The sequence below is a fragment of the Oncorhynchus keta genome, chromosome 18 (assembly GCF_023373465.1).
Source record: "Oncorhynchus keta strain PuntledgeMale-10-30-2019 chromosome 18, Oket_V2, whole genome shotgun sequence".
NCBI classification, from domain to species: domain Eukaryota; kingdom Metazoa; phylum Chordata; class Actinopteri; order Salmoniformes; family Salmonidae; genus Oncorhynchus; species Oncorhynchus keta.
Genome location: NC_068438.1, coordinates 44,853,943 through 44,881,934, shown reverse-complemented (window position 1 = coordinate 44,881,934; position 27,992 = coordinate 44,853,943). Strand labels below are relative to the sequence as shown.

The window sequence follows — 27,992 nt, the reverse complement described above, 5'->3', positions numbered from 1 at the left end:
TAGATAATTAGACATAGGGCGAATTATTCCCCTTGTAAACTGCAGCAGCTTTTCCATAATACAACTTTTCCAGTGAATTATCCAGGAGTAACTCCTCCCTAGAAGCCCTTATTCCCACGCAGACAGTCACTAGTACTCCCTACTCTTCAAGAGGGGAGGGGACAGTCTTTGAGCGAAGTGGTCGGACAGCGCACGGTCATAGAAAGCCATCCAGCCAGTGACTATTGTAGCTACGGAAGCGCTAGTTAGCACACATTTTCGTCAGCGGTCGGCGCAACAACTCAGCGAGCAACCACTAGTCTCTCTCTCTCTCTGTTGCGTGCTATCTGGAAGACCGAGGAGGACAGTTCATTCTGCTACACTCATCCATGGCTCTGTGCAACGGAGATACCAAGGTCAGTCCAACAACGGCCTATGTGCCGCGAAGGAAGCAACATATCCCGTTTCTCGTTCAATGTGTATCGGCTGTCTGTCGGTGGTTGTCGGCTGCGGGACATGGGCGCTGGGAGTCCCCGGTTAGCTACGGCCTATGTCGTGTTTTCAGCAAACTTGCGGCGTGCGCGCACCCCCGTCGGAGATGCATGTCTTCATGCCTGTTGCCTCGTCTTTTAAATGTATGTTTTTGAGGGTTTTTATAAAGCTCCGGCAGATAGTGAATTTAACTTTTATGCCACTATTGCATCTTTCATGGTGTAGACATTGCTAGCAGAAGCCGCGTGTAAATGTAGCTTAGCTAGCTGCAGCCGCACAGCTGGATATCGACTACTGTAGTTAGCCAACTAACGTTAGCAATAGCACGATATTGTTAGCTCACTAGCATAATAGCTCGCAGTGTAGTTACAGATGATCGTGGACTTGATATATTTCAACTTCGTAGCAACAGTGCGAGATTGTGTTACGAGCATGCATATTGTTTTTTGGTTATTTAACAGAAACAATCGGGTTGGTGGCTAGCCTAACTATGACTAGCCAGCTAGCGCCCGGTCTCCAGTCTGTCCATCCACCACACAGTTGTGCCAGCTGCAGCATAGGCCAACCATCGTATTGGGTTTTTTGATGTCCATAAGTACTCCATTTTACTTTTCTCCAGGAAAGCAGGCCCAGTATAACAACTCCACATCCAATATCGACGCGGTTTTATATGCAATGTGTGGTTCGCAGTTTTAGGGCTTTAATGGTGTCACTTGCAGTACTTGGTACACGAGCGAATGCCTGTTGTTTTTCATTGACGGAAGTGCGGAGTGTCAGAAACCACGTGGGGACACGCTACTCAACTTAACAATTTACTACTAGAGCAGTGCATTTGATTCCCCCCATATCTAATGCCCCAATGTATTGAATGAGAAATTTAGTTTTGATAGGAATATTAAGCTTGTAACCATAGTGACGGTCTTAAAATCACTATCTCTTGATAACACTTGACTGCCATATCAATTAATCAATGGCTGTCTCCATAAGTCATGCATAAGGGGCTGGCGTATAGATTAAACTGCAAAACAACTTATGATATCTATCCTAGAGTAACGTCCACTGGCCTGTGAATCATGGCTTGAAGCATCTATCTGGTCACTAGAAATCTCAAAAGGCAGGTTAAAGCCCCTACTTGACTGAACAGTTTACTAAAGCTGGTCCCAACTGGACCATGCTCAGGCCCCTAGCTTCTGTGTGACTCGTGATTCTGCGTGTCCTCTTCTCAGTACTCAAATTGTGTTCTGGCCTTAATGAATCCCGTTCCTCACAGTGAGGTTAGCGAAGTGGGGCCATTCACCATCGCAAATGGGTTTTGTCTGTCTCTGAATTAATTTAATGTTTTGTAATGCTTTTTGAACACCCGTTGGTTCAACCATTGTGTTTGGAATATAGACTTTTGTATCTTCATTAAAAACAACATGGTTGAAGGCTATTCCACACGTAGGCCTATGTGGTTATCCTGATTGAGTGTTTGTACGTGGTCAGGACAGTATGTGTGTTCTTTCTCCCCCAGCTGGACATCAGCAGCATTGAGCCTCAGAATGGTTCATGTGAGGGGGCAGTGGTCATCCTGGACGCTGGGGCTCAGTACGGAAAGGTGATTGACAGGCGGGTCAGAGAGCTGTTTGTCCGCTCAGAGATCCTCCCACTAGAGACGCCAGCCTTCGCCATCAGAGAACAAGGCTTCAGGTGAGACTGACTGACATCACACTTGCACCTGGGTGGCATTTACAAGTCATGAACCTGGATCAAACATTTTGAAATAAACAAGAACGTGCATATCTACAGTAGGTATGAGACAGAGAACCTGTCAGAACAATGACACTGATAATTCCCAAGATCTCCTCTCTATCTGTCCATCGTCTGTGGAGGAACACATTTGTCAGGACAGCCTGTGAGCGAGCCTGGAGCCCTATACAAAAGGAACACAAACCAGTGTCTAGACTAAGCAGGTCTTTGTAAATATATGAAATGTTACTGACCTTGGAGAGAGTGTGTATGTTTAAACTGCATTCTACTGCTTAGGAGAGGTCCCCATCTCTGCAGGGAGGGCTTTTTTAGGGGACACTATTTTTCCATTACAGTTTGCGAAATTGTCTCTCCACCCCTACAGAATAGATGCACACACACACCTTTTTGGAATGCTTCAGTATGAACAGACAATAGAACATGTCTAAACTATGGGCACACTAGAGAGCGGTGGGGTTTTCAAACAGCTGTATACTCTGTCCATGTCTATGCTATTAGTATGAAATGACTACTCTGTTGTTGTGTATGATGACATTGATTGTTTTGTCTTTTGCCTTTGAATATATATCTTCCTTCCACCTTTTTTAATTTTCCTCCCCCTTTTCTCTGTCTCCAGGGCGATCATCATTTCTGGTGGGCCTAATTCTGTGTATGCTGAGGATGCCCCCTGGTTTGACCCTGCCATATTCACCATTGGAAAGCCTGTCCTGGGTATCTGCTATGGAATGCAGGTAGGAGGGCCCTGAGAAATACACACGCAAGAAACCTCCCCCAGAAAACCTTCGCATAAGACAGATCAATTGGATAAAACCCACTAAGAATCACGTTCTTATGTACACATCACATACAAATGAAAGGAGGTCTTTCAATCAGTACAAAATGCAGATATGAGGCTAATGATCAATTGTCCTCTCCACAGATGATGAATAAGGTTTTTGGAGGAACTGTACACAGGAAGAGTGTGAGAGAGGATGGGGTGTTCAACATCGGACTGGACAACACCTGTTCTCTCTTCAGGTGGGTTGGAAGAACTAAAGATTCTTCAGTGTAGGCAGATGGAAAGAGTGGTTTCACCGTAACCACTCTGAGTAAATAGGTTAATGGTTAGAGGAGCAAAAGCAGGTGTTTTTGATTGGTTTGTTCCAGAGCCATGTGTTTGATGTGAACTGGATCAAAATTCCAACCGTCACATACTTCAGTTCTCTTTCAAGTATTCGTTTCGGTATTTCACTTACGAGATACGCCCACAGTGTATTAGTCAAAAACCTTTATTACACTACGCCAGCCGTGATAGGCTGGATGTCGAGACTTGTGCCTCGGGGAGGGGCATCCCTCCTACCCTATAGAAAGGTCTGACGCAGCGTCTCCGAGTCATTCAAAAAATAAGCAACGCCTCTTCGTTGCTCGTGCAAAGGTTGGTGGTCTGGTGAAATACCTCACTCATACTATCAGAGAACCGGGGTTACGGTCGTAACCTAAAGTTCTCTTTCGAGTATCAGTTTCGGTATTTCCCTTATGGGATAATCTGACTCCCGTATTGCCAGACAAGCTTATCCTGACGACCGACTGCCCTGTGCAATACACCACACAATGAGCTCTGCCCCTGCAGAAGATCCTACACGTTAAACCGTATGCGCCAGGGTCGGTGCAGTGACATCAAGCCTATAAAACTTTGCAAATGTACGCGGCAAAGCCCAACTCGCTGATAAAAAAAATATCTTGGATAGATATGCCCTTCAATAGAGCCCGGGATGTAGCCATTTCTCTAGTGAAATGAGCCATAGGCCAGCAGGAGACCCTTACTTGTGTAGGTCAAAGCAATGCCCCCCACTATCCTGTGCTGTTTTGTGAGCGCTTCACCGTTGTAAGGTTTCATCCAGGAAATGAATATCTAATGACATTTTCTAAACCCCTTAGTCCTGTCCATGTATATATGTAGAGTGCTGGGCACAACATATGCACCCGGAGAGGAAAATGGTCAAGGGTAAGACGCATCAAAGTTGGGTTAATAATCTTAGGGATAAAGGCAAGGGGTTAGGCCACAATGATACTATCGTTACTAGGTGCCAGCTGCACATGACGAATGCACTGAGAGTGCGTGAATGTCACTTACACGCTTAGCAGAGGGACAGTGCTAGTAATAGAGCTGTCTTTAATTAAAAGCATCTTCAGATCCACATGATCCAGCGGCTCAAAATGCTGTTGTCATAGAGCATCCAAAACAACTGTCCCACGAAGAGGCAAGCTGTTTGGACACTGGACACAAACGACATGCACCCTTCGTAAAAGTGTCGTGCTCCCAAAACCCACATGACAAGCCAAAATATCTGCCTGATACTTTAATAGTAGAAAAAGCCTTTTTGTCTAATAATAATTCCTGTAGAAATGACATGATTATAGAGACAAAGCACTGGAATGACACTGTCTGTGACTTGTTGCACCGTTCCTCAAACACGTGCCGTTTACAATCATAAAGGGAGCTGGTGGATAAGGCTCCAGCACTCTGAATAGTCTAAATGACATTTTGGGGGAAGCCTGGCGGTGTTGAAGTTGAGCTGTTCACGGGCCCAGAGGGCGAACCGTTCTGGGTGAGGATGGAACATCTCCCCTCGTGCCTGGCACAGTAGGTCCCGACACAGAGGGAGGGGTAGCGGTTGACCGCATAGTAGTTGACTGATCTCTGCTAGCCAGTGTTTCTCTGGCCAATGCAGCGCTATTAGTATGAGAGACCTACCCTGGCTAGGGTGAGTGAAATCGGGTCCAGTTGGGGAATTCATACAGGAGGATGTGTGGCCACTCGTGCGCTAATGCGTCCAATCCTATCGGTGCGTCTCGATCCCTCAGGAACAGTGTTTATTCTCCATCGATGCATAAAGCTCCACTGCTGGGGTGCCATAGTGCATCCAAACCTGATTGGCTACCTCTGGGTGGAGCTTCCACTCCTCATATGGAGAGTAAATCTGCCCCCAGATTCACTACTCCCGGTACATGAGTAGGTCTCAGATTCACTACTCCCGGTACATGAGTAGGTCTCAGATTCACTACTCCCGGTACATGAGTAGGTCTCAGATTCACTACTCCCGGTACATGAGTAGGTCTCAGATTCACTACTCCCGGTACATGAGTAGGTCTCAGATTCACTACTCCCGGTACATGAGTAGGTCTCAGATTCACTACTCCCGGTACATGAGTAGGTCTCAGATTCACTACTCCCGGTACATGAGTAGGTCTCAGATTCACTACTCCCGGTACATGAGTAGGTCTCAGATTCACTACTCCCGGTACATGAGTAGGTCTCAGATTCACTACTCCCGGTACATGAGTAGGTCTCAGATTCACTACTCCCGGTACATGAGTAGGTCTCAGTGACTGGAGATGCAAACTGCTCCACATATTCAGTCAGTGTATCAGTGTGTGTAAGTGAAGTGATCGCAGTCCCCCTTGTCTGTCTATGTAAGCCACAACGGTGGTATTGTCTGTTATGACTAGGAACATGACGACCCTCTAGAAATGGGAGAGAAGACTTTAATGCCAGGGACACCCCAAGGAGTTCCAGGCTGTTTATGTGTATAAGATGGAGATTTAAAAAAAAAAAAAAAAAAAAAATATTTCACCTTTATTTAACCAGGTAGGCAAGTTGAGAACAAGTTCTCATTTACAATTGCGACCTGGCCAAGATAAAGCAAAGCAGTTCGACAGATACAACGACACAGAGTTACACATGGAGTAAAACAAACATACAGTCAATAATACAGTATACACAAGTCTATATACAGGCAAAAAAGGCCATGGTGGCAAAGTAAATACAATATAGCAAGTAAAACACTGGAATGGTAGTTTTGCAATGGAAGAATGTGCAAAGTAGAAATAAAAATAATGGGGTGCAAAGGAGCAAAATAAATAAATAAATTAAATACAGTTGGGAAAGAGGTAGTTGTTTGGGCTAAATTATAGGTGGGCTATGTACAGGTGCAGTAATCTGTAAGATGCTCTGACAGTTGGTGCTTAAAGCTAGTGAGGGAGATAAGTGTTTCCAGTTTCAGAGATTTTTGTAGTTCGTTCCAGTCTTTGGCAGCAGAGAACTGGAAGGAGAGGCGACCAAAGAAAGAATTGGTTTTGGGGGTGACGAGAGATATACCTGCTGGAGCGTGTGCTACAGGTGGGAGATGCTATGGTGACCAGCGAGCTGAGATAAGGGGGGACTTTACCTAGCAGGGTCTTGTAGATGACATGAAGCCAGTGGGTTTGGCGACGAGTATGAAGCGAGGGCCAGCCAACGAGAGCGTACAGGTCGCAATGGTGGGTAGTATATGGGGCTTTGGTGACAAAACGGATTGCACTGTGATAGACTGCATCCAATTTGTTGAGTAGGGTATTGGAGGCTATTTTGTAAATGACATTGTCAAAGTCGAGGATTGGTAGGATGGTCAGTTTTACAAGGGTATGTTTGGCAGCATGAGTGAAGGATGCTTTGTTGCGAAATAGGAAGCCAATTCTAGATTTAACTTTGGATTGGAGATGTTTGATATGGGTCTGGAAGGAGAGTTTACTCATCACTCATCACTAAGCTAAGGACACTGGGACTAAACACCTCCCTCTGCAACTGGATCCTGGACTTCCTGATGGGACGCCCCCAGGTGGTGAGGGTAGGCAACAACACATCTGCCATGTTGATCATCAACACTGGGGCCCCTCAGGTGTGAATGCTTAGTCCCCTCCTGCACTCCCTGTTCACCCACGACTGTGTGGCCAAGCACAAATCCAACACCATCATTACGTTTGCTGACGACACAACAGTGGTAGGTCTAAGGAGCTGATCGTGGCCTATAGGAAAAGACGGGCCGACCAGGCCCCCATTAACATCGGCGAGGCTGTAGTCGAGCGGGTTCCGACACTCCAAGTTTAGGTCCAAGGGTTTCTGTATCATCTCGACGGCCTTTAGGGTCTACTGGAGCATCCAGGATCTTCAGCATTTAGCTGTCAGACACTGTGGATAGATTGAGCCATCGCACCCTCTCCTGGGATGTCATGAGCCCCATCACTCTTCCTGACACCTGGATGGCGGCTTTAAGCAAACCCAGGTTGAGGTCTGTGGCAATGCAGATCTCGTCCCACAGACCCGGCACTTTCTAATCCTGTAGCTCAGCTTGGTATGCCGCGAGCATGGAGGCGGTGCTGAGAGCCTTCACTGCTGTGGCGACCGACCTGTAGACCTTCTCTGTTACGGAGGACGTACATGGTAAGGTGGGGCCAGTCGAAGTCATGGAGGACTTCTGGTTGGGGTGTAGATGGGAAGCATGTGGGCAAGCCCAATCCCTTGCATGTCAGCACAGTCCAACACCGAACCCACATTGGACAGGGTTCTTGGAGAAGAAAGGTGTACTGTAGGTACGGGTAACCTCCAGGCATTCTGGGAAGACTGGTAGTAATTGCCTTGCTGCCCGTTTGGCTTTAGGTAGTCTCTTACGGTGGTCTCTGCTACTGCATTGGGAATCACCAGTTTGTCTACAGCGCGCTTGCACACATCATGCAGGTCCACACCGGGAGCTGGTAGGGATCCCCCCGTCCTGCGTCTCCAGTTTCGGATTCCCTGGCAGGAGGCTTGGTGGCCTGGCCGGATGGGATGAAGGAGTCTTCGTCTCCATCCAACGATTTCAAAGGAGAACCTCATGGAGTAGTTTTCACCTCCAATCAGGAAGCCTGGCAAGGAAGCCGTGAGGGCGTTGCTGGAGTCCTCCAACAGCGGGGCAATGGCGTGGAGCTGGTCGCCCCAGCTTGCGCTAGCCGCCGCTCCAGGATTCCCAGTGGGGATATCCATCGCCCTGATGAGCCATTGTGGACACAAGCACCCATGTTAGGGTCCTGTTGGAGGACCCAGCTTGCAATGGAGACTTTTCACAGTGAAGTGGACAAAAGCTGGGGGAGGCTAACGCTTCCCTGGCATGTTGCAACCCAAGGCAAGTGGAGCAGAACAAGTGGTTGTCCTTGGCCGATATCGTGTTTCCACAGGAGCAGATTTGTGTCGGCATCTTCCCCTCATTTGGAGTGGGAGATGGTTTTGTCGCCATGGCTGGAATGCTATGTTTTTAGCAGTCAGAAAAAACTAGCGTAGTAGGCTAGTCAGATAGCTCGTGATTAGTGGGTTATCTCGACGGTGGCACTCGGTGTGATGGCCGGTTACCATTTCCGAAAAAACATTAAGAAAAGAGAGCTAGCATGGTGGCTAGCTTGCTAACGATTAGTCGCTGTTTGGATATAGCTGAACGGGTACAGCCGTGTCACAGCTGTACCCGTTCCTCCCTCAAAGAATTTCCCTCTTACTATGGTGAAGAAAAAGGACAGTCCAGAGAATAGCGGCCGGCGAGCGAGTCGTTATTCAGACACACACAGTTAGACACGAGCACAATGTGGCTGCTGCTTTGTTCCCTCTGGTTCCAGATATGGGTGGAGTTATTTTAGGTTTCATTATGCCTGTGTGTGTGAATGTACTTCCTGTCTGACCTTTGACCCTGTGTGTGACTTGATGTTGTCAGGGGCCTTAAGAAGGAGGAGCTGGTGCTGTTGACTCATGGGGACAGTGTGGACAAGGTGGCCGACGACTTCAAGGTGGTGGCCCAGTCAGGGAGCATCATTGCGGGTAAGCATTCTGGGAAAGGGTCCTGGGCCTGGAAGAAATTATATTTTAGACTAATTTAGTCTACTGCCATACTTCCCTACGTTCAGTCAATTGCACAATATGATCATGAAGATCGTTGGCATTCCATCCTCTTCTTCCCTCCCCATCCTCTTCTTCCCTCCCCATCCTCTTCTTCCCTCCCCATCCTCTTCTTCCCTCCCCATCCTCTTCTTCCCTCCCCATCCTCTTCTTCCCTCCCCATCCCTTCTTCCCTCCCCATCCTCTTCTTCCCTCCCCATCCTCTTCTTCCCTCCCCATCCTCTTCTTCCCTCCCCATCCTCTTCTTCCCTCCCCATCCTCTTCTTCCCTCCACATCCCCTTCTTCCCTCCACATCCCCTTCTTCCCTCCCCATCCTCTTCTTCCCTCCCCATCCTCTTCTTCCCTCCCCATCCTCTTCTTCCCTCCCCATCCTCTTCTTCCCTCCCCATCCCCTTCTTCCCTCCCCATCCCCTTCTTCCCTCCCCATCCTCTTCTTCCCTCCCCATCCCCTTCTTCCCTCCCCATCCCCTTCTTCCCTCCCCATCCTCTTCTTCCCTCCCCATCCCCTTCTTCCCTCCCCATCCCCTTCTTCCCTCCCCATCCTCTTCTTCCCTCCCCATCCTCTTCTTCCCTCCCCATCCTCTTCTTCCCTCCCCATCCTCTTCTTCCCTCCACATCCCCTTCTTCCCTCCCCATCCCCTTCTTCCCTCCCCATCCTCTTCTTCCCTCCCCATCCTCTTCTTCCCTCCCCATCCTCTTCTTCCCTCCCCATCCTCTTCTTCCCTCCCCATCCCCTTCTTCCCTCCCCATCCCCTTCTTCCCTCCCCATCCTCTTCTTCCCTCCCCATCCCCTTCTTCCCTCCCCATCCCCTTCTTCCCTCCCCATCCCCTTCTTCCCTCCCCATCCCTTCTTCCCATCCCCTTCTTCCCTCCCCATCCTCTTCTTCCCTCCCCATCCCTTCTTCCCTCCCCATCCTCTTCTTCCCTCCACATCCCCTTCTTCCCTCCCCATCCCCTTCTTCCCTCCCCATCCCCTTCTTCCCTCCCCATCCCCTTCCTCCCTTCCCATCCTCTTCTTCCATCCCTTCATTCGCCTCGTCTTTGATCACCCACATCTCACCACTGCCTCCCCTGTTGTTCTCTGACAGGTATTGCCAACGAGCAGAAGAAGCTGTATGGGACCCAGTTTCACCCGGAAGTGGACCTGACGGAGCGGGGAACAGAGATATTACGTAACTTCCTGTTTGAGATCGCCGGCTGCACATCCAACTTCACTGTCCAGAACCGCCAGCAGTCCTGCATCACAGAGATTCAGGAGAAAGTTGGAAAGTCCAAAGTACTGGTGAGGAATCTATAGTATGGTCAGATGCAGTATGTGGGTGTACAACATGGGCCCCATAGTATAGAACATAGAGACATTGGGAGGGCATAGTAAGTTAATCTGAGCTATTAAACACTCAATTAGACAGTGAAATTACACTGTTTTCTCTGCTGAAACAATGTGATCGACTTCCTCTGCTCCCAGAAAGTAGGTTGTCCCTCTAGAGAGAGAGAAAAAAAGGGAGGGGGGTGGAGATGAAAGAATGTTTTTTTTCTAGTCCTGGCATTGTGTTGATTGGCATGTCTGGTCCAATGTTGTTCCCAGGTTCTGCTGAGTGGTGGGGTGGACTCCACGGTGTGTACGGCACTGCTCAACAAAGCTCTGAACCAGGAGCAGGTCATCGCGGTGCACATCGACAATGGCTTTATGAGGAAGAGGGAGAGCCAGAGCGTTGAGGAGGCCCTCACCAAACTGGGCATCAACCTCAAAGGTGAGAGGTCAAGCCAAACTGGGCATCATCCTCAAAAGGTGAGAGGTCAAGCCAAGCTGGGGGGGTCATCCTCAAAAGGTGAGAGGCCAAGCTGGGGGGGGTCATCCTCAAAAGGTGAGAGGCCAAGCTGGGGGGTCATCCTCAAAAGGTGAGGCCAAGCTGGGGGGTCATCCTCAAAAGGTGAGGCCAAGCTGGGGGGTCATCCTCAAAAGGTGAGAGGTCAGGCCAAGCTGGGGGTCATCCTCAAAAGGTGAGAGGTCAGGCCAAGCTGGGGGTCATCCTCAAAAGGTGAGAGGCCAAGCTGGGGGGGTCAACCTTAAAAGTGATAGGTAAAGCTATGCTGGTGTGCTACACCTGTCCAGAATGGACTCAAATGTAGCATACATGTGCCCGGCTGTGTATATAAATATATCACTAACTAAACTATAATTCTCTCTCTTTCCAGTGGTGAACGCAGCACACACCTTCTATAATGGCACAACGACCCTGCCCATATCCGACGAGGACCGGACGCCACGGAAACGCATCAGCAAGACCCTCAACATGACGACCAACCCTGAGGAGAAGAGGAAGATCATCGGAGACACCTTCGTCAAGGTACTGTCTATGAGTGTGTCATGCCTGTTTGTCATCTAGGTTAAAGATGACAAGGGTTAAGACGAGAGAATTCTAATATCCTATAACTCTTTTGAACAATGGACCAGCTATGCTAGTTAGCAACGGAGCTGGTCCCATCAATCTGTTTATTTTCTAAAAGTTTCCACATGGAATCATAACCTGTCCTGAACTTTATCTCAGTCCTCGTCTGTTGGTCTGTTGTCTTTCTGAGAGTCTGTCTGCGAGTCTTTTTCTGTCTGTCCGTCTAAAAAAAAAAGAGTATTGAATTGACTTCCTGTGTGTGTGATTGGTGTCTGTAGGTGGCCAATGAGGTGATAGGGGAGATGAACCTGAAGCCGGAGGAGGTGTTCCTAGCCCAGGGCACCCTGAGGCCAGACCTCATAGAGAGTGCTTCTCACCTCGCCAGCGGCAAGGCAGAGGTCATCAAAACACACCACAACGACACAGAACTCATCCGCAAGCTCAGAGACGAGGTACACGCACACTGAAACAAACTTCAAACACAACCTTGAAAGCATGTATCAGAGCTGTCTGAGCCAGAGGTGGTACCAAATCACTATTATTCCAAGTCTTAAGACGAGTCCCAAGTTGAACAGGTCAAGTCATGTAAAACAAATCTATACAGGGAAGGACTTGTTCAACGAAAAAAATCTACTTATTTATTGAGGTTAACAGACAGGCCTTTTTCATTGTTTTGTCTACAACACATTTTGATCATGTAATAATTCATGAATGACAATATAGACGGGTGGGTGTTTCACCAGGAACTAATGGACTACATGTGGGGTGTGTGGGGACTGCATTGAGTGTGACACCAGATGTATCATGTATTAAATGCAGAGGGTCTAGTAAACATTGGACATCGACAGTAACGTTGTCAGATTCCCTTATTCACCCACACGTTACAGACAACAAATTCCAAATGCAAGCATCATAAGCCAATTTCAAGCAATTTTGACATAGAAAAATACCAGTAGACCTATGCTAGTAATTGTTGCTTGATACCCCATTGCTGGTGAACTTGCAAAGTAAACGGTTCATATTCTTATCACCAAACAATATTTACGTCAATCCTCTCTCTCTCTCTGCAATGTAACGTTTGCACTGCACCTGATCCGATAACAAATCAGCCATCTGTTCTGAAGATAAGTGGTTTTGACCCACGACCCACAAAAAGGAGTGGTTCAAAGCTTGTGACCCCCCCCACACACAGAGTGGTGATGCATTTTCAAAACCGCAAGATACAGAAATAGTGTGTTTTCCACCTGCAGTTTGAGCTGAAAGGAATTTGTTAGCAGTCAATTTCAAATATCATAATTGATTCACTTAAAAAAATATCTATATATTATTATTTTTTACATCTTCATAAGAAATAAAGGTGGTGCAACGTCACAGCTCTCTTCAGACAGTACCACCACTGAGGTATAGAAATTATGACCCATGCAAACTAGGCCCATCTTGAAATAGGAAAATGACAATCACCAGCTAGCCTATTGTTGTGGAAAAGATGTGTTCGTAGCAGATTGCTGAATTGTACTGTAATGAAACAGGCAGGGAGCAGGTCTCGAACCCTCGACCTTCTAGCCTGAAGTCCAGCGCGCTATCGACTGTGCCGCAAAAGCATGCTCGGGCGGCAGAGTCGATATCCGCGCTTATAAACCCAGGGTCTTTACAGTACTTTATGGGGAATATTAGCATAGGTAGGCTACTCTTTGCGCACCAATGCTAATGACTGGTAAACAGTCAAGATGCACTACTTTTTGGTTCTGAAGCAAAAATTGGATCATTTTGAAACAAGAATTTGGTGTAATGCCGTAGGCCTGTGTTAGTGACCAGATCGAATATGCCAAGGTATAAATGCAAATGTAGCCTATTAAAATACAATTCCCCCAAAAACTCACTATGCTAACTCCCCCGACCTGTGTTGATTGACAGTTTGCTGGTCCAATCAGAGGGAAGAGTGCGTTTCATTAGGCAATCTTTTTTGTTTATTTTTTAAGTCCGATACAGTCTCTGGCTGCGTGGAGAGTTATTCACTTTGATTCTGCCACAAATTGAATGACAAAACATTACAAATATTGGCCAGATAATTTCAAGTCATCAGTCTCAAGTCCGAGTCAATTCTGAAGTTATTTTATTTTCTGTCAAATCATGAAATTTGTGACTTGGGTCAAAGTAATGCGACTTGAGTCCACCACTGTGGTCTGAGCTGGCTCCTCTCTCACTCCCTCCAGGGAAAAGTCATTGAGCCGCTGAAGGACTTCCATAAGGATGAGGTTCGGGCACTGGGCAGAGAACTGGGACTGCCAGAGGACATCGTCTGTCGACACCCTTTCCCTGGTCAGTACCCCACCGTACACACAGGACAGAACATTATATATATGGTCATGGAACATTTAGAACCAACACACAATAGAATGTTCTATATATAGTCATGGAACATTTAGAACCAACACACAATAGAATGTTCTATATGTAGTCATGGAACATTTAGAACCAACACACAATAGAATGTTACATACAGTTGAAGTCAAGTTTACATACAATTAGGTTGGAGTCATTAAAGTTTTTTTCAACCACTCCACAATGTTCTGGTCAACAAACTATAGTTTTGGCAAGTCTGTTAGGACATCTACTTTACATGTCATTTTTCCAACAATTGTTTACAGACAGATTATTTCACTTATAATTCACTGCATCACAATTCCAGTTGGTCAGAAGTTTACATACACTTAGTTGACTGTGCCTTTAAACAGCTTGGAAAATTCCAGAAAATTATGTTATAGCTTTAGGAGCTTCTGATAGGCTAATGACATAATGTGAGTCAATTGGAGGTGTACCTGTGGATGTATTTCAAGGCCTACCTTCAAACTCAGTGCCTCTTTGCTTGACATCATGGAAAAATCAGAAGAAATCGGCCCCCCAAAAATTGTAGACCTCCACAAGTCTGGTTCATCCTTGGGAGCAATTTACAAAAGCCTGAAGGCACCACGTTCATCTGTACAAACAATAGTATGCAAGTATAAACACCATGGGACCACGCAGCCGTCATACCGCTCAGGAAGGAGACACATTCTGTCTCCTAGAGATGAACGCAAATCAATCCCAGAACAGCAGCGAAGGACCTTGTGAAGATGTTGGAGGAAACGGGTACAAAGGTATCTATATCCACAGTAAAATAAGTCCTTATATCATCATAACCTGAAAGGCCACTCAGCAAGGCAGAAGCCGCTGCTCCAGAACCGCCATAAAAAAGCCAGACTACGGTTTGCAACTGCACATGGAGACCAAGACTTTTTGGACAAATGTCCTCTGCTCTGATGAAACAAAAATAGAAATGTTTGGCAATAATGACCATTGTTATGTTTGGAGGAAAAGGGCTTGCAAGCCGAGGAACACCATCCCAACCGTGAAGCACGGGGGTGGCAGCGTCATGTTGTGTGGGTGCTTTGCTGCAGGAGGGACTGGTGCACTTCAAGATAGATAGCATCATGAGGTAGGAAAATTATGGATATATTGAAGCAACATCTCAAGACATCAGTCAGGAAGTTAAAGCTTGGTCGCAAATGGGTCTTCCAAATGGACAATGACCCCAAGCATACTTGCAAAATGGCTTAAGGACAACAAAGTCAAGGTATTGGAGTGGCCATTACAAAGCCCTGACCTCAATCCTATAGAAAATGTGTGGGTAGAACTGAACAAGCGTGTGCGCGCAAAGAGGCCTACAAACCTGACTCCGTTACTCTGTCAGGAGGAATGGGCCAAAATTCCCCCAACTTATTGTGGGAAGCTTGTGGAAGGCTACCCAAAACCTTTGACCCAAGTTAAACAATTAAAGGGCAATGCTACCAAATACTAATTGAGTGTACGTAAAGTTCTGACCAACTGGGAATGTGATGAAAGAAATAAAAGCTGAAATAAATCATTCTCTACTATTCTTCTGACATTTTGCATTCTTAAAATAAAGTGGCAACCCTAGCTGACCTAAGACAGGGAATTTTTACTCTGATTAAATGTCAGGAATTGTGAAAAACTGAGTTTAAATGTATTTGGCTAAGGTGTATGTAAACTTCCCACTTCAACTGTATATAGTCATGGAACATTTAGAACGAACATGGCAGAATGTTTTGCAGAATGTCTATGGCTTAAATGTTAACCCCATCTTATCCTGTAGGTCCTGGACTGGCCATCAGAGTGATCTGTGCAGACGAGCCCTACATCTGTAAGGACTTTGCTGAGACCAACAACATCCTCAAGATCATCACAGACTTCTCTGCCATGGTCAAAAAGGTCAGAGCAGAGCGCCACTAGTCTATGACAGGAACACGGTGCTAATATAAGAGTTTTGGACATGGAGCTCTGTAATGGATCCCAACTGTCCTCCTTTATGCACCAACATGCTGATAACTTACTCTAGTATGTCAGACTAGCTAATAATAATAATAATAATAACTTACTCTGCCCCTCCAGCCCCACACGTTGCTGCAGAGAGTGAAGTCGTGTATATCAGACGAGGAGGAGGAGAAACTCCTGCAGATCACCAGTCTACATTCACTCAATGCCTTCCTGCTGCCAATCAAGACTGTGGGAGTCCAGGTAACGCTTCTTACAGTATATTCACTCTAGGCACTGCTTGACATGAGGTGTCTGTCATCCATACATATAGTAACAGTCAGTTTTGGACACACCTGCTCATTCAAGGGTTTTTCTTTATTTGTACTATTTTCTACATTGTAGAATAATAGTGAAGACATCAAAACTATGAAATAACACAGATGGAATCATGTAGTAACCAAGAAAGTGTTGAACAAATCAAAATATATTTTATATTCATCAAAGTAGCCACCGTTTCCCTTGATGACAGCTTTGCACACTCTGGCATTCTCTCAACCAGCTTCATGAGGTTGTCACCTGGAATGCTTTTCAATTAACAGGTGTGCCTTGCTAAAAGTTAAGTTGTGGAATTTCCTTCCTTAATGCGTTTTAGCCAATCAGTTGTGTTGTGACAAGGTAGGGGTGATATACAGAAGGTAGCCCTATTTGGTAAAACACCAAGTCCATATTATGACAAGAACAGCTCAAATAAGCAAAGAGAAACGACAGTCCATCATTACTTTAAGACATGAACGTCAGTCAATGCAGAAAATTTCAAGAACTTTGAAAGTTTCTTCAAGGGCCGTCACAAAAACCATCAAGCGCTATGATGAAACTGGCTCTCATGAGGACCAACACTGGAAAGGAAGACCCAGAGTTACCTCTGCGGCAGAGGAGAAGTTCATTAATTCCACACACCCAACTAGAGAACATTACCAACCCCTACGCTTTGTATGTTCCTCTGGCTGCCCCACCACCACAGAAAGCACTGAGCTTGGCTGAAACACCTGTTTTATATGCAAGCTTTAATAACTCTATGATTATTATTTTATTTCATTTTGCTAAACAGGTGGGACTCTGAATGACGGGTCGCCACTGCATATAGCTCGTTAGTCGTTAGCTCGTGGGGTGCACCGATTGGTATCACCTCGTTAGTCAGTATGTGTTACACCTTTGCTGGCTTGTCCATCTCGTTAGTGGGAAGGTGTTTCACCAGTCCTGGCCCAGGTGATATTTTAATTGTGGCTGGCCCAGTGCTGCAGTTGTCTTGATAGATGTGGAGGGTCAACACCTTTTGTTGTTGCTCCTTATTTGATTTCTAAACAAACAATCTTCCCTGTTTTTGTTTTTGCTCAACCTTTTGGTTTGCTTCCTGTCTTTAAGTTTGGTGTGGGTTTTTCTTGTGTTTACTTCTTCTTGGGTAAATTTAGTGTGTCTTGTGGTGGGTGTCTTTTAGGTCTCAGTTGTTGTGGCTATGCAACTTTCAGTGGATGCCAACCATGAGTGTCTTTCAGAACCCATCCTAAAACTCCACCTGTTTAGATGTGGTTGTTGTTAGTGTTTAGATGTGGTTAGTGTTTAGATGTGGTTGTTGTTAGTGTTTAGATGTGGTTGTTGTTAGTGTTTAGATGTGGTGGTGGTGGTTGTTGTTAGTGTTTAGATGTGGTGGTGGTGGTTGTTGTTAGTGTTTAGATGTGGTGGTGGTGGTTGTTGTCAGTGTTTAGATGTGGTGGTTGTTGTCAGTGTTTAGATGTGGTGGTTGTTGTCAGTGTTTAGATGTGGTGGTTGTTGTCAGTGTTTAGATGTGGTGGTTGTTGTCAGTGTTTAGATGTGGTGGTTGTTGTCAGTGTTTAGATGTGGTGGTTGTTGTCAGTGTTTAGATGTGGTGGTTGTTGTCAGTGTTTAGATGTGGTGGTTGTTGTCAGTGTTTAGATGTGGTGGTTGTTGTCAGTGTTTTAGATGTGGTGGTTGTTGTCAGTGTTTTAGATGTGGTGGTTGTTGTCAGTGTTTTAGATGTGGTGGTTGTTGTCAGTGTTTTAGATGTGGTGGTTGTTGTCAGTGTTTTAGATGTGGTGGTTGTTGTCAGTGTTTTAGATGTGGTGGTTGTTGTCAGTGTTTTAGATGTGGTGGTTGTTGTCAGTGTTTTAGATGTGGTGGTTGTTGTCAGTGTTTTAGATGTGGTGGTTGTGGTTGTTGTCAGTGTTTTAGATGTGGTGGTTGTTGTCAGTGTTTTAGATGTGGTGGTTGTTGTCAGTGTTTTAGATGTGGTGGTTGTTGTCAGTGTTTTAGATGTGGTGGTTGTTGTCAGTGTTTTAGATGTGGTGGTTGTTGTCAGTGTTTTAGATGTGGTGGTTGTTGTCAGTGTTTAGATGTGGTGGTGGTGGTTGTCAGTGTTTAGATGTGGTGGCTGTCAGTTTGTTTCCCCTTCTGTTTGAGCGACCATTATTTGGTTCTCTTGCTGGGGAACGTAACAGGTCACCTGACTGAGGCCTCTTGTCATGTCTGGCTGCTCCTCTATAGTCGAGCATGGATAGATGGGTTTATCTGATTCTTGGTGCTGAGCGACATGTCTGTTCTGTTTAAAAAATAAAATAAGATGGTTTTTATTTTTTTCAAAAGGCTAAATGCATTGTGGGTGGAATGCTGGAAAAAACACCTAAAACAATCGATGGTAGTTACTGCCCATTACAACCAGTTATGAGACAAACCATTTATTTACTTTAATAAAATATTTTGGTTCTGTATATTACGTATTTGTTTTTATGTTATTTAAAAACAAAAACATTTTACAATGATGGTGGACTAGTGACTGCCCAATGACGGTGGACTAGTGACTGCCCAATGACGGTGGACTAGTGACTGCCCAATGACGGTGGACTGGTGACTGCCCAATGACGGTGGACTGGTGACTGCCCAATGACGGTGGACTGGTGACTGCCCAATGATGGTGGACTGGTGACTGCCCAATGATGGTGGACTGGTGACTGCCCAATGATGGTGGACTGGTGACTGCCCAATGATGGTGGACTGGCGACTGCCCAATGATGGTGGACTGGCGACTGCCCAATGATGGTGGACTGGCGACTGCCCAATGATGGTGGACTGGCGACTGCCCACTGATGGTGGACTGGCGACTGCCCACTGATGGTGGACTGGCGACTGCCCACTGATGGTGGACTGGCGACTGCCCAATGATGGTGGACTGGCGACTGCCCAATGATGGTGGACTGGCGACTGCCCAATGATGGTGGACTGGCGACTGCCCAATGATGGTGGACTGGCGACTGCCCAATGACGGTGGACTGGCGACTGCCCAATGACGGTGGACTGGCGACTGCCCAATGACGGTGGACTGGCGACTGCCCATGACGGTGGACTGGCGACTGCCCAATGACGGTGGACTGGCGACTGCCCAATGACGGTGGACTGGCGACTGCCCATGACGGTGGACTGGCGACTGCCCAATGACGGTGGACTGGCGACTGCCCAATGACGGTGGACTGGCGACTGCCCACTGACGGTGGACTGGCGACTGCCCACTGACGGTGGACTGGCGACTGCCCACTGACGGTGGACTGGCGACTGCCCACTGACGGTGGACTGGCGACTGCCCACTGACGGTGGACTGGTGACTGCCCACTGACGGTGGACTGGCGACTGCCCACTGACGGTGGACTGGCGACTGCCCACTGACGGTGGACTGGCGACTGCCCACTGACGGTGGACTGGCGACTGCCCACTGACGGTGGACTGGCGACTGCCCACTGACGGTGGACTGGCGACTGCCCACTGACGGTGGACTGGCGACTGCCCACTGACGGTGGACTGGCGACTGCCCACTGACGGTGGACTGGCGACTGCCCACTGACGGTGGACTGGCGACTGCCCACTGACGGTGGACTGGCGACTGCCCACTGACGGTGGACTGGCGACTGCCCACTGACGGTGGACTGGCGACTGCCCAGTGACGGTGGACTGGTGACTGCCCAGTGACGGTGGACTGGTGACTGCCCAGTGACGGTGGACTGGTGACTGCCCAGTGACGGTGGACTGGTGACTGCCCAGTGACGGTGGACTGGTGACTGCCCAGTGACGGTGGACTGGTGACTGCCCAGTGACGGTGGACTGGTGACTGCCCAGTGACGGTGGACTGGTGACTGCCCAGTGACGGTGGACTGGTGACTGCCCAGTGACGGTGGACTGGTGACTGCCCACTACGGCTTCTCCCAATAAACCATCCTTTATTTACATTGATTTAATTTTGTGTGTGTGTGTGTGTGTGTGTACTGTAAGTGTTGCTTCTGACCCTCTTCCCCAACCTGGGCTCTAACCAGGGACCCGCTGAACACAACGGTCTCCCATGAAACGCCGTTACCTGTCGCTCCCACAGAGCAAGGGAACCAACTACTTCAAGGTCTCTGAGCGGGTGACGTCACCGATTTGAAATGCTACTAGTGTGCCCCGCTAACTAGCTAGCCATTTCATACCAGTTACGTGTAGACTTATTTTTTTATTTTTATATTTAAAAACCTAAACTAATCTGAAATTTCAGCTCATCGCTCAGCACCTCTGATGCTGGAGTCTGTTTAGTCATATCTCCCCTTTTCTGAGAGCATCTCCCTGACCATCCCTCTGTTTCTCTCAGAGTATGAGTCAGGGCACTAGCTGACCAAAATGCTCCCTCTGGTACTGCTGAAGTAGGCCTCTTCTCACACACACACACACCTCGCTCCCCCAATAAACTGGGCTCTGCGGTCAACATGTCTGGCTACCCAAACTCCTTGCTCTGTCCAAATGCTATGCCACGCCCACAGACGCTAGGTCCAGACGCATTGCTGAGAAGAAACTGAGTACCTCCCTGATGATTTCTAGAACAGAAACACATTCTGATCGTACTGATTGGTCCCAGACACAGAGGGATTGGAACACACATGTGTAAAGCAGCATTTAAAAAATAGTTTTTGTCTTGGATACTCTGATTTGGTTAGAGATTATCCAATCACTGATGACTTTGTTTGGTACAACACCGCTCATTTTGTATAGTATTTAGCAAACAGAGCAGCGGAAGAATTCTACTACATTACCCAATGGACAATATGTATGTCTGCCCCACTACATTACCCAATGGGCAATATGTATGTCTGCCCCACTACATTACCCAATGGGCAATATGTATGTCTGCCCCGCTACATTACCCAATGGGCAATATGTATGTCTGCCCCACTACATTACCCAATGGGCAATATGTATGTCTGCCCCACTACATTACCCAATGGGCAATATGTATGTCTGCCCCACTACATTACCCAATGGGCACTATGTATGTCTGCCCCACTACATTACCCAATGGGCACTATGTATGTCTGCCCCGCTACATTACCCAATGGGCACTATGTATGTCTGCCCCACTACATTACCCAATGGGCACTATGTATGTCTGCCCCGCTACATTACCCAATGGGCACTATGTATGTCTGCCCCACTACATTACCCAATGGGCACTATGTATGTCTGCCCCACTACATTACCCAATGGGCACTATGTATGTCTGCCCCACTACATTACCCAATGGGCACTATGTATGTCTGCCCCACTACATTACCCAATGGGCACTATGTATGTCTGCCCCACTACATTACCCAATGGGCACTATGTATGTCTGCCCCACTACATTACCCAATGGGCACTATGTATGTCTGCCCCACTACATTACCCAATGGGCACTATGTATGTCTGCCCCGCTACATTACCCAATGGGCACTATGTATGTCTGCCCGCTACATTACCCAATGGGCACTATGTATGTCTGCCCCGCTACATTACCCAATGGGCACTATGTATGTCTGCCCCGCTACATTACCCAATGGGCACTATGTATGTCTGCCCCGCTACATTACCCATTGGGCAATATGTACCCATTACCCACTGGGCAATATGTATGTCTGCCCCACTACATTACCCAATGGGCACTATGTATGTCTGCCCCACTACATTACCCAATGGGCACTATGTATGTCTGCCCCACTACATTACCCAATGGGCACTATGTATGTCTGCCCCACTACATTACCCATTGGGCAATATGTATGTCTGCCCCACTACATTACCCACTGGGCAATATGTATGTGTACCTCACTACATTACCCAATGGGCACTATGTATGTCTGCCCCACTACATTACCCACTGGGCACTATGTATGTCTGCCCCACTACATTACCCACTGGACAATATGTATGTCTGCCCCTACATTACCCACTGGGCAATATGTCTCTCTTCACCATTACCCAATGGGCACTATGTATGTCTGCCCCACTACATTACCCACTGGGCAATATGTATGTGTACCTCACTACATTACCCAATGGGCACTATGTATGTCTGCCCACAACATTTACCCAATGGGCACTATGTATGTCTGCCCCACAACATTTACCCAATGGGCACTATGTATGTCTGCCCCACTACATTACCCACTGGGCAATATGTCTCTTGTCTGCCCCACTACATTACCTAGGCTATATGGCTGTCTGCCCCACTACATTACCTAGGCTATATGGCTGTCTGCCCCACTACATTACCAAGGCTATATGTCTCTGTCTGCCCCACTACATTACCTAGGCTATATGGGCCGGTCTGCCCCACTACATTACCGGGGCTATATGGGCCTGTCTGCCCCACTACATTACCTAGGCTATATGGCTCGGTCTGCCCCACTACATTACCTAGGCTATATGGCTCGGTCTGCCCCACTACATTACCTAGGCTATATGGCTCGGTCTGCCCCACTACATTACCTAGGCTATATGGCTCGGTCTGCCCCACTACATTACCTAGGCTATATGGCTCGGTCTGCCCCACTACATTACCTAGGCTATATGGCTCGGTCTGCCCCACTACATTACCTAGGCTATATTGCTCGGTCTGCCCCACTACATTACCTAGGCTATATGGCTCGGTCTGCCCCACTACATTACCTAGGCTATATGGGCCTGTCTGCCCCACTACATTACCTAGGCTATATGGGCCTGTCTGCCCCACTACATTACCTAGGCTATATGGGCCTGTCTGCCCCACTACATTACCTAGGCTATATGGGCCTGTCTGCCCCACTACATTACCTAGGCTATATGGTCAACAGCCTTTATGACCCAGTGGTCTACATGTCTCGGTCTGTTTTTCCATTGGTTTATTTCTCAAATTCATACAAGCTTTGTTTGCATGAAGAGATCCGTAGTGTCTACACACTGTAGAACAGATAACACAGTACAGTCTTTATTTCCTTTTCTGTCCCTATCTCTTCTGACAGTGTGTGGTGGAGCTCGGCCTAATGTTAGCCTGTGGTTTGGTCTCTGACGTCAGGACTAGACGCTCCCTGTTATTCCTTCACTCAGCAGCCACGTCAGAACTAGTTAGACGCTCCCTGTTATTCCTTCACTCAGCAGCCATCTCCCTCTCTCACTATAACAGGATGGCACTGCTACTGCCAGGGCTGAGTTGGTAGACCTCTTCCCATAATCGCTGATACCGGGTCAGATATATTTGTTTATCCAGCTAAAGGTTAGTTTTGGGGAGGGGGTAATCTGATCCTAGATCTATGGTTCATGGGCAATGTCTGTCAACGGGTATTTTGGAGATTTTACTGCTCTGTCTGTTAATGTCCTTCAGGCTGTGGTTCAACAATGTCTGTCTGTTGACAAGTGCATGGTAATGGAATGATGACACAGCTGGCTCCGCCCATTCAGTGGTGGATGTCTCCTCCACCCTTCCTGCTGAAAGCCACTGAGGGATATATTTATCCCAGAAACAGTGAATGTGTGTTGGATAAGGGAGGCAGGAGAGACGGAGCGCTATTTTTACCTCAGAAAGTGTGACTGTGTTTTGGTAAGTGGACCAGGAGAGAGACAGGAGTGTATTAACAGAGAGGGGCTTATTGTTCTCTGTGGAGTTTGTCTGGGAGCAGAGGGAGAAGAGAAAGGCCTCAAATAACCCCAGAGTCTCATAGTGAAGTCTAAATGTGAAGGATGGACCCGATAGATCACTTTTGATTAACTAATCATCACAATACTGAAGTGTTGGTCAAGTGAACCTCTACAGCTTATATAAGTGATCATAGCGTAAGCTTTAGCGTGTGTTCTCTCTGTCTGTCTGTGTGTGTGTAGGGTGACTGTCGGTCCTATAGCTATGTGTGTGTGGGGTCACCAGTAAAGAGGCTCCTAACCTGCTCTCTCTCTCTGTGTGTGTGTGTTGGGTGACTGTCAGTCCTATAGGTATGTGTGTGGGGTCACCAGTAAAGAGGCTGCTAACCTGTTCTCTCTCTCTCTCTCTCTGTGTGTGTGTGTAGGGTGACTGTCGGTCCTATAGCTATGTGTGTGGGGTCACCAGTAAAGAGGCTCCTAACCTGCTCTCTCTCTCTCTCTCTGTGTGTGTGTGTGTAGGGAGACTGTCGGTCCTATAGCTATGTGTGTGGGGTCACCAGTAAAGAGGCTGCTAACCTGTTCTCTCTCTGTCTCTCTGTGTGTGTGTGTGTAGGGAGACTGTCGGTCCTATAGCTATGTGTGTGGGGTCACCAGTAAAGAGGCTGCTAACCTGTTCTCTCTCTCTCTCTCTCTCTCCTCTGTGTGTGTGTAGGGAGACTGTCGGTCCTATAGGTATGTGTGTGGGGTCACCAGTAAAGAGGCTGCTAACCTGTTCTCTCTCTGTGTGTGTGTGTAGGGAGACTGTCGGTCCTATAGCTATGTGTGTGGGGTCACCAGTAAAGAGGCTCCACACTGGGAATCCCTCATGTTCCTGGCCAGACTCATCCCTCGCATGTGTCACGCCATCAACAGGTAACACACACAGTACACAGTGGAAGAAGTAGAACCAGTTACTGCTAGCAGGACGCCACATGGACTGTCTCTCCTCTCCTCTGCCTCCCTCCAGAGTGGTGTATGTATTTGGGTCCCACGTGAAGGAGCCCCCTACAGACGTCACCCCCACCTTCCTGACCACGGGCGTTCTCAGCACACTCAGACAGGCGGACTTTGTGGCCCACTCCATCCTCAGAGAGTCTGGTAAGTGGTTTCCTGCTTCAGGAGGGGAGCTGAAGGGCTGGATAGAAATTATTATAGGATTCAGTGTAGAGCAGGGGACCGAGTATAGAAATACAATGTGTAGAACTCTAGGGATGTGCACCGGTTATTCCAATATTTAAACAGACGTTAGTATTGAAATACTTGTGTCAGTATTCATTTTGGCGAGAGAGAAATTTATAGGCCTTTAACACTGAAAATGCTTTTTCGGAATTAAATTAAAACATCAATGTGTCTTTGTTACATACAAGGACACTAAAATTATTAACGTATTGGAAACGACACACTTTTTTCCAAGGTTGTTTTTATGATGTGCGCCCCATGAAGACGCGTAACTTGAGAAGCCGAGAGGCTCAATGTGGAGTGAGTTCAGTAATGCAATGCAAGGTGAAATAAAATGACTGATTTAAAAGTTATCGAAATGAGGAGGAGGCTACAACGAGCTACCGACAGGTTGTATGCGGCGCGTGTGGAAAAATACGATTTGATTTGATAGGCTGCTGTTTTATGGGGTTGGGAAGAAAACACCGCGGGCAGCCTTAATTAGCCTAGCTAGCTATTATATGGGATAATAAATAACATTGTGGCTGCTACATGTTAGCTAGCGTTGCGTTGGCGTCTCGGTCTCCCTCTGTCTGGTCGCTCCCAACACACACACCAGGCTGTCTACAGATGCAGCAACAGAGCGTTGGCCTTCCTCCCTCGCGCAACATTACTCGGGTTAAAACCTTAAGTTTAAACAAAAACATGTTTCAGATGTCCGATGCATCATGATGCTATTTGAATAGTGAAATAAGAACCAACTTCCCTTTATGAGGTGCTCGTTGCTAATCCTATCTGGTTTGGTGATTCTGAACCTTCTTTCTCCCAGGTTACTCTGGGAAGATCAGTCAGATGCTGGTCATCCTGACCCCTCTGTACCCTCTTTCTCCCAGGTTACTCTGGGAAGATCAGTCAGATGCCGGTCATCCTGACCCCTCTGCACTTTGACCGTGATTCCTCACAGAGGCAGCCGTCCTGCCGACGCTCTGTGGTCGTAAGAACGTTCATCACCAGTGACTTCATGACCGGGATACCTGCCACGCCCGGAAACCACATCCCCGAGGAGGTATTACGAGTCACCACGAGATGGGGATCAGACATTACTCTCAGTATAAACCACAGTCTCTAGCTCTAACCCTTCTTTCTCTCTCTCTCTCTCTCCTTTTTTCTCTTTCTCTCTCTCTCTTTTTCTTTCTCTCTCTCTCTCGCCTCCCCAGGTGGTGCTGAAGATGGTAAATGAGATCAAGAAGATCCCTGGCATCTCCCGCGTGATGTTTGACCTGACCTCCAAACCTCCTGGCACCACAGAGTGGGAGTAGAGCTCATGGAGAGAGAAGAGAGGAGATGTGAGCTCCTCTCTTCCTCTTCTCCTCTTTTCTTTCCCTCTCCTAACACCTATCCCCCCCATCTCACCTCTCCTTTCAGATCACCCCCCCTCTCTAGAACATTCCCATGGAAAGCAGGCAGTACTGTGACCAGCACACACCTGAAGCCGCTACTCTGCCCCCCGCTCAGTTTTTGGGAGGTGTGTTTGTATTATTGTTATTATAGATATGATGACTATTCATTCTTATTTTTGGATCAGTTTCTTCATGCGTGACAATGCATTATGTTTTTCCTTCTTTGGCATAAGTGCTGCTTCCTGTTTTTGGAAACAGCCAGTTGAGATTCAAAGGTTAAGAGAGTGAGAGTTCAGGAAGTGGATTGTGTAAACAGCGTGCCTCAGATTGCAGCGTGAGACCAACGACAGAAGAAAGAGAGGAAACAGCATACTTGTATGACACAGGTTGAAGGAAGAGCAGCAACTTGCCCGTGGCTTAAAGTCTTCCATCGCATTTTGGCTTTTTATGTTCCACTTCCGATGAGTCTTTTTGTCCCAAGATGATTTTTACTCAACCATTTCCGTTCCAACTGTATACTGTGCAAAGAGACACAGTGGCTGCCTGTCTCAAAGTCATTTAGCAGAGAAACTGTGACCAATATCACTTTTTTTTTTAAACTTTTTTTTAAAACTTTTTTTTTTTGTTGCCAAATGTAGATTAAGCTGTGGTGAAATTAGATTTGGGTTTTTGTTGACGGTCCACTTAAATGAAAAAATGTGATGTTAAACTACCAACAGCGGCCAAAGGAAAACTATTAGTTAATTTTCAGAGATTGGTAACTGTTTGGGAAGCCCCCAAATTGACGGGGTGTCCTTTTCTGTGCCTGTTTTTTTTTTTTTTTTCTCTTCCCCTTTGTTTGACACGCCCCCTGCCTGGTGAGAACTGTTACTTCATGCTGCAATATATGCTATTTAAGAGAAACAAGATGACAAAAGGACTGAGAGTTAATTAAAATGTTACTATAGTCAAAACAACAATTGTTGTGAACACCTTTGTCGTTATCGTGATCATGCTGGCACGTGGCACCTCCTACAGTTGTGTAGGAGCAACTTTTGCACATAAAGCCTTGGTGCTTTCCTAACGCGTTTGGGAAGTTCTAGTACTTACAGCTGATGGATTTTAAAACCCAATCACGAAAGCATCCCCCCCCCTTTTTTTTTTATAGGGTCAAATTGAAAACTGGCAGTGGCCATCGTGACTAGAGGACTCCTGAGTAGGCATTGCCAGTAATCTGGCTCTCAGTTCAGTTTTCAACACTGATGTTTTCAACTCTGATTTACTGAGTCCTCAGTTAGACCAGGACTAACTGTTTTACTGGACCTGAAGCATGTCTTTTTAATAAGGACCCCTGTCTGCCCCATGTCCAGCCTGTAGGTCATGTTTTACTGTGCGATAATACTGATTTACATGCCTCTGTGTTTGACTTTGTACCCCTCACCTTCAATATTATTTTGTTATGACAGCTGAATACCCAATGCAAAATGAATCTGTTCCTTAACGGTCTTAATTGCAACTTGTCGTTAGCGTCTCTCCCTTTGTGTTGCCTTTAATTGTGTATTTTATGATGCATATGTCTACTTGGAAAACAAAAATCGCTTAATTAATGGATGTTTAATTTTTGTAGTTGGATTTTACTGCAATATTGAAATAAGATTAATTTATGCAATTCTGTGTTTGATATTCTTTTTTTGTTTGTTTAGTTTAAAACAGCTCGTTCTTCCTTGGTAACATTCCTCAAACCAAGTCCCTGCATGCAGTTTCAACTATGAAATGTGTATAATGGAAAACCAAGCTTTAGTAAAGAAGTCTCAGTTGAA

General features: G+C 46.9%; 1 protein-coding gene and 1 long non-coding RNA gene across 4 annotated transcripts; one reads left to right on the top strand and one right to left on the bottom strand.

The window, feature by feature from the left end:
- gmps (guanine monophosphate synthase) lies at window positions 1-27,992 on the top strand. Of its 2 annotated transcripts, none has more exons than XR_004823643.2 (16): window positions 1-395; window positions 1,985-2,160; window positions 2,837-2,951; window positions 3,140-3,237; window positions 8,754-8,857; window positions 10,025-10,218; window positions 10,522-10,687; window positions 11,133-11,284; window positions 11,605-11,778; window positions 13,540-13,645; window positions 15,480-15,595; window positions 15,776-15,901; window positions 24,393-24,508; window positions 24,603-24,733; window positions 25,623-25,859; window positions 26,011-27,992. XR_004823643.2 is itself a non-coding variant. In XM_035761109.2 (16 exons), the coding sequence occupies exons 1-16, from the start codon at window positions 369-371 to the stop codon at window positions 26,110-26,112; spliced, it is 2,076 nt and encodes a 691-aa protein (XP_035617002.1). In that variant the 5' UTR covers window positions 3-368; the 3' UTR covers window positions 26,113-27,992. The 2 variants fall into 2 exon arrangements, 1 of the variants encoding a protein (XP_035617002.1); XM_035761109.2 differs by having other exon boundaries at window positions 3-395; window positions 25,687-25,859.
- Window positions 23,119-24,497, bottom strand: LOC127908833 (uncharacterized). 2 transcript variants are annotated; one of them, XR_008068614.1, is made up of 3 exons: window positions 24,366-24,497; window positions 24,079-24,172; window positions 23,119-23,984 (listed from the first exon to the last, which is right to left on the bottom strand). It is a non-coding gene; the product is annotated as an uncharacterized LOC127908833 (long non-coding RNA). The 2 variants fall into 2 exon arrangements; XR_008068613.1 differs by having other exon boundaries at window positions 24,079-24,266; window positions 24,366-24,489.

Coding starts and splice junctions, on each gene's coding strand:
- gmps (XM_035761109.2), top strand. CDS start 369: ATGGCTCTGTGCAACGGAGATACCAAG. Junction 8,858..10,024: donor GTCAGGGAGCATCATTGCGG/GTAAGCATTCTG, acceptor GTTCTCTGACAG/GTATTGCCAACGAGCAGAAG. Junction 11,285..11,604: donor TCGGAGACACCTTCGTCAAG/GTACTGTCTATG, acceptor TGGTGTCTGTAG/GTGGCCAATGAGGTGATAGG.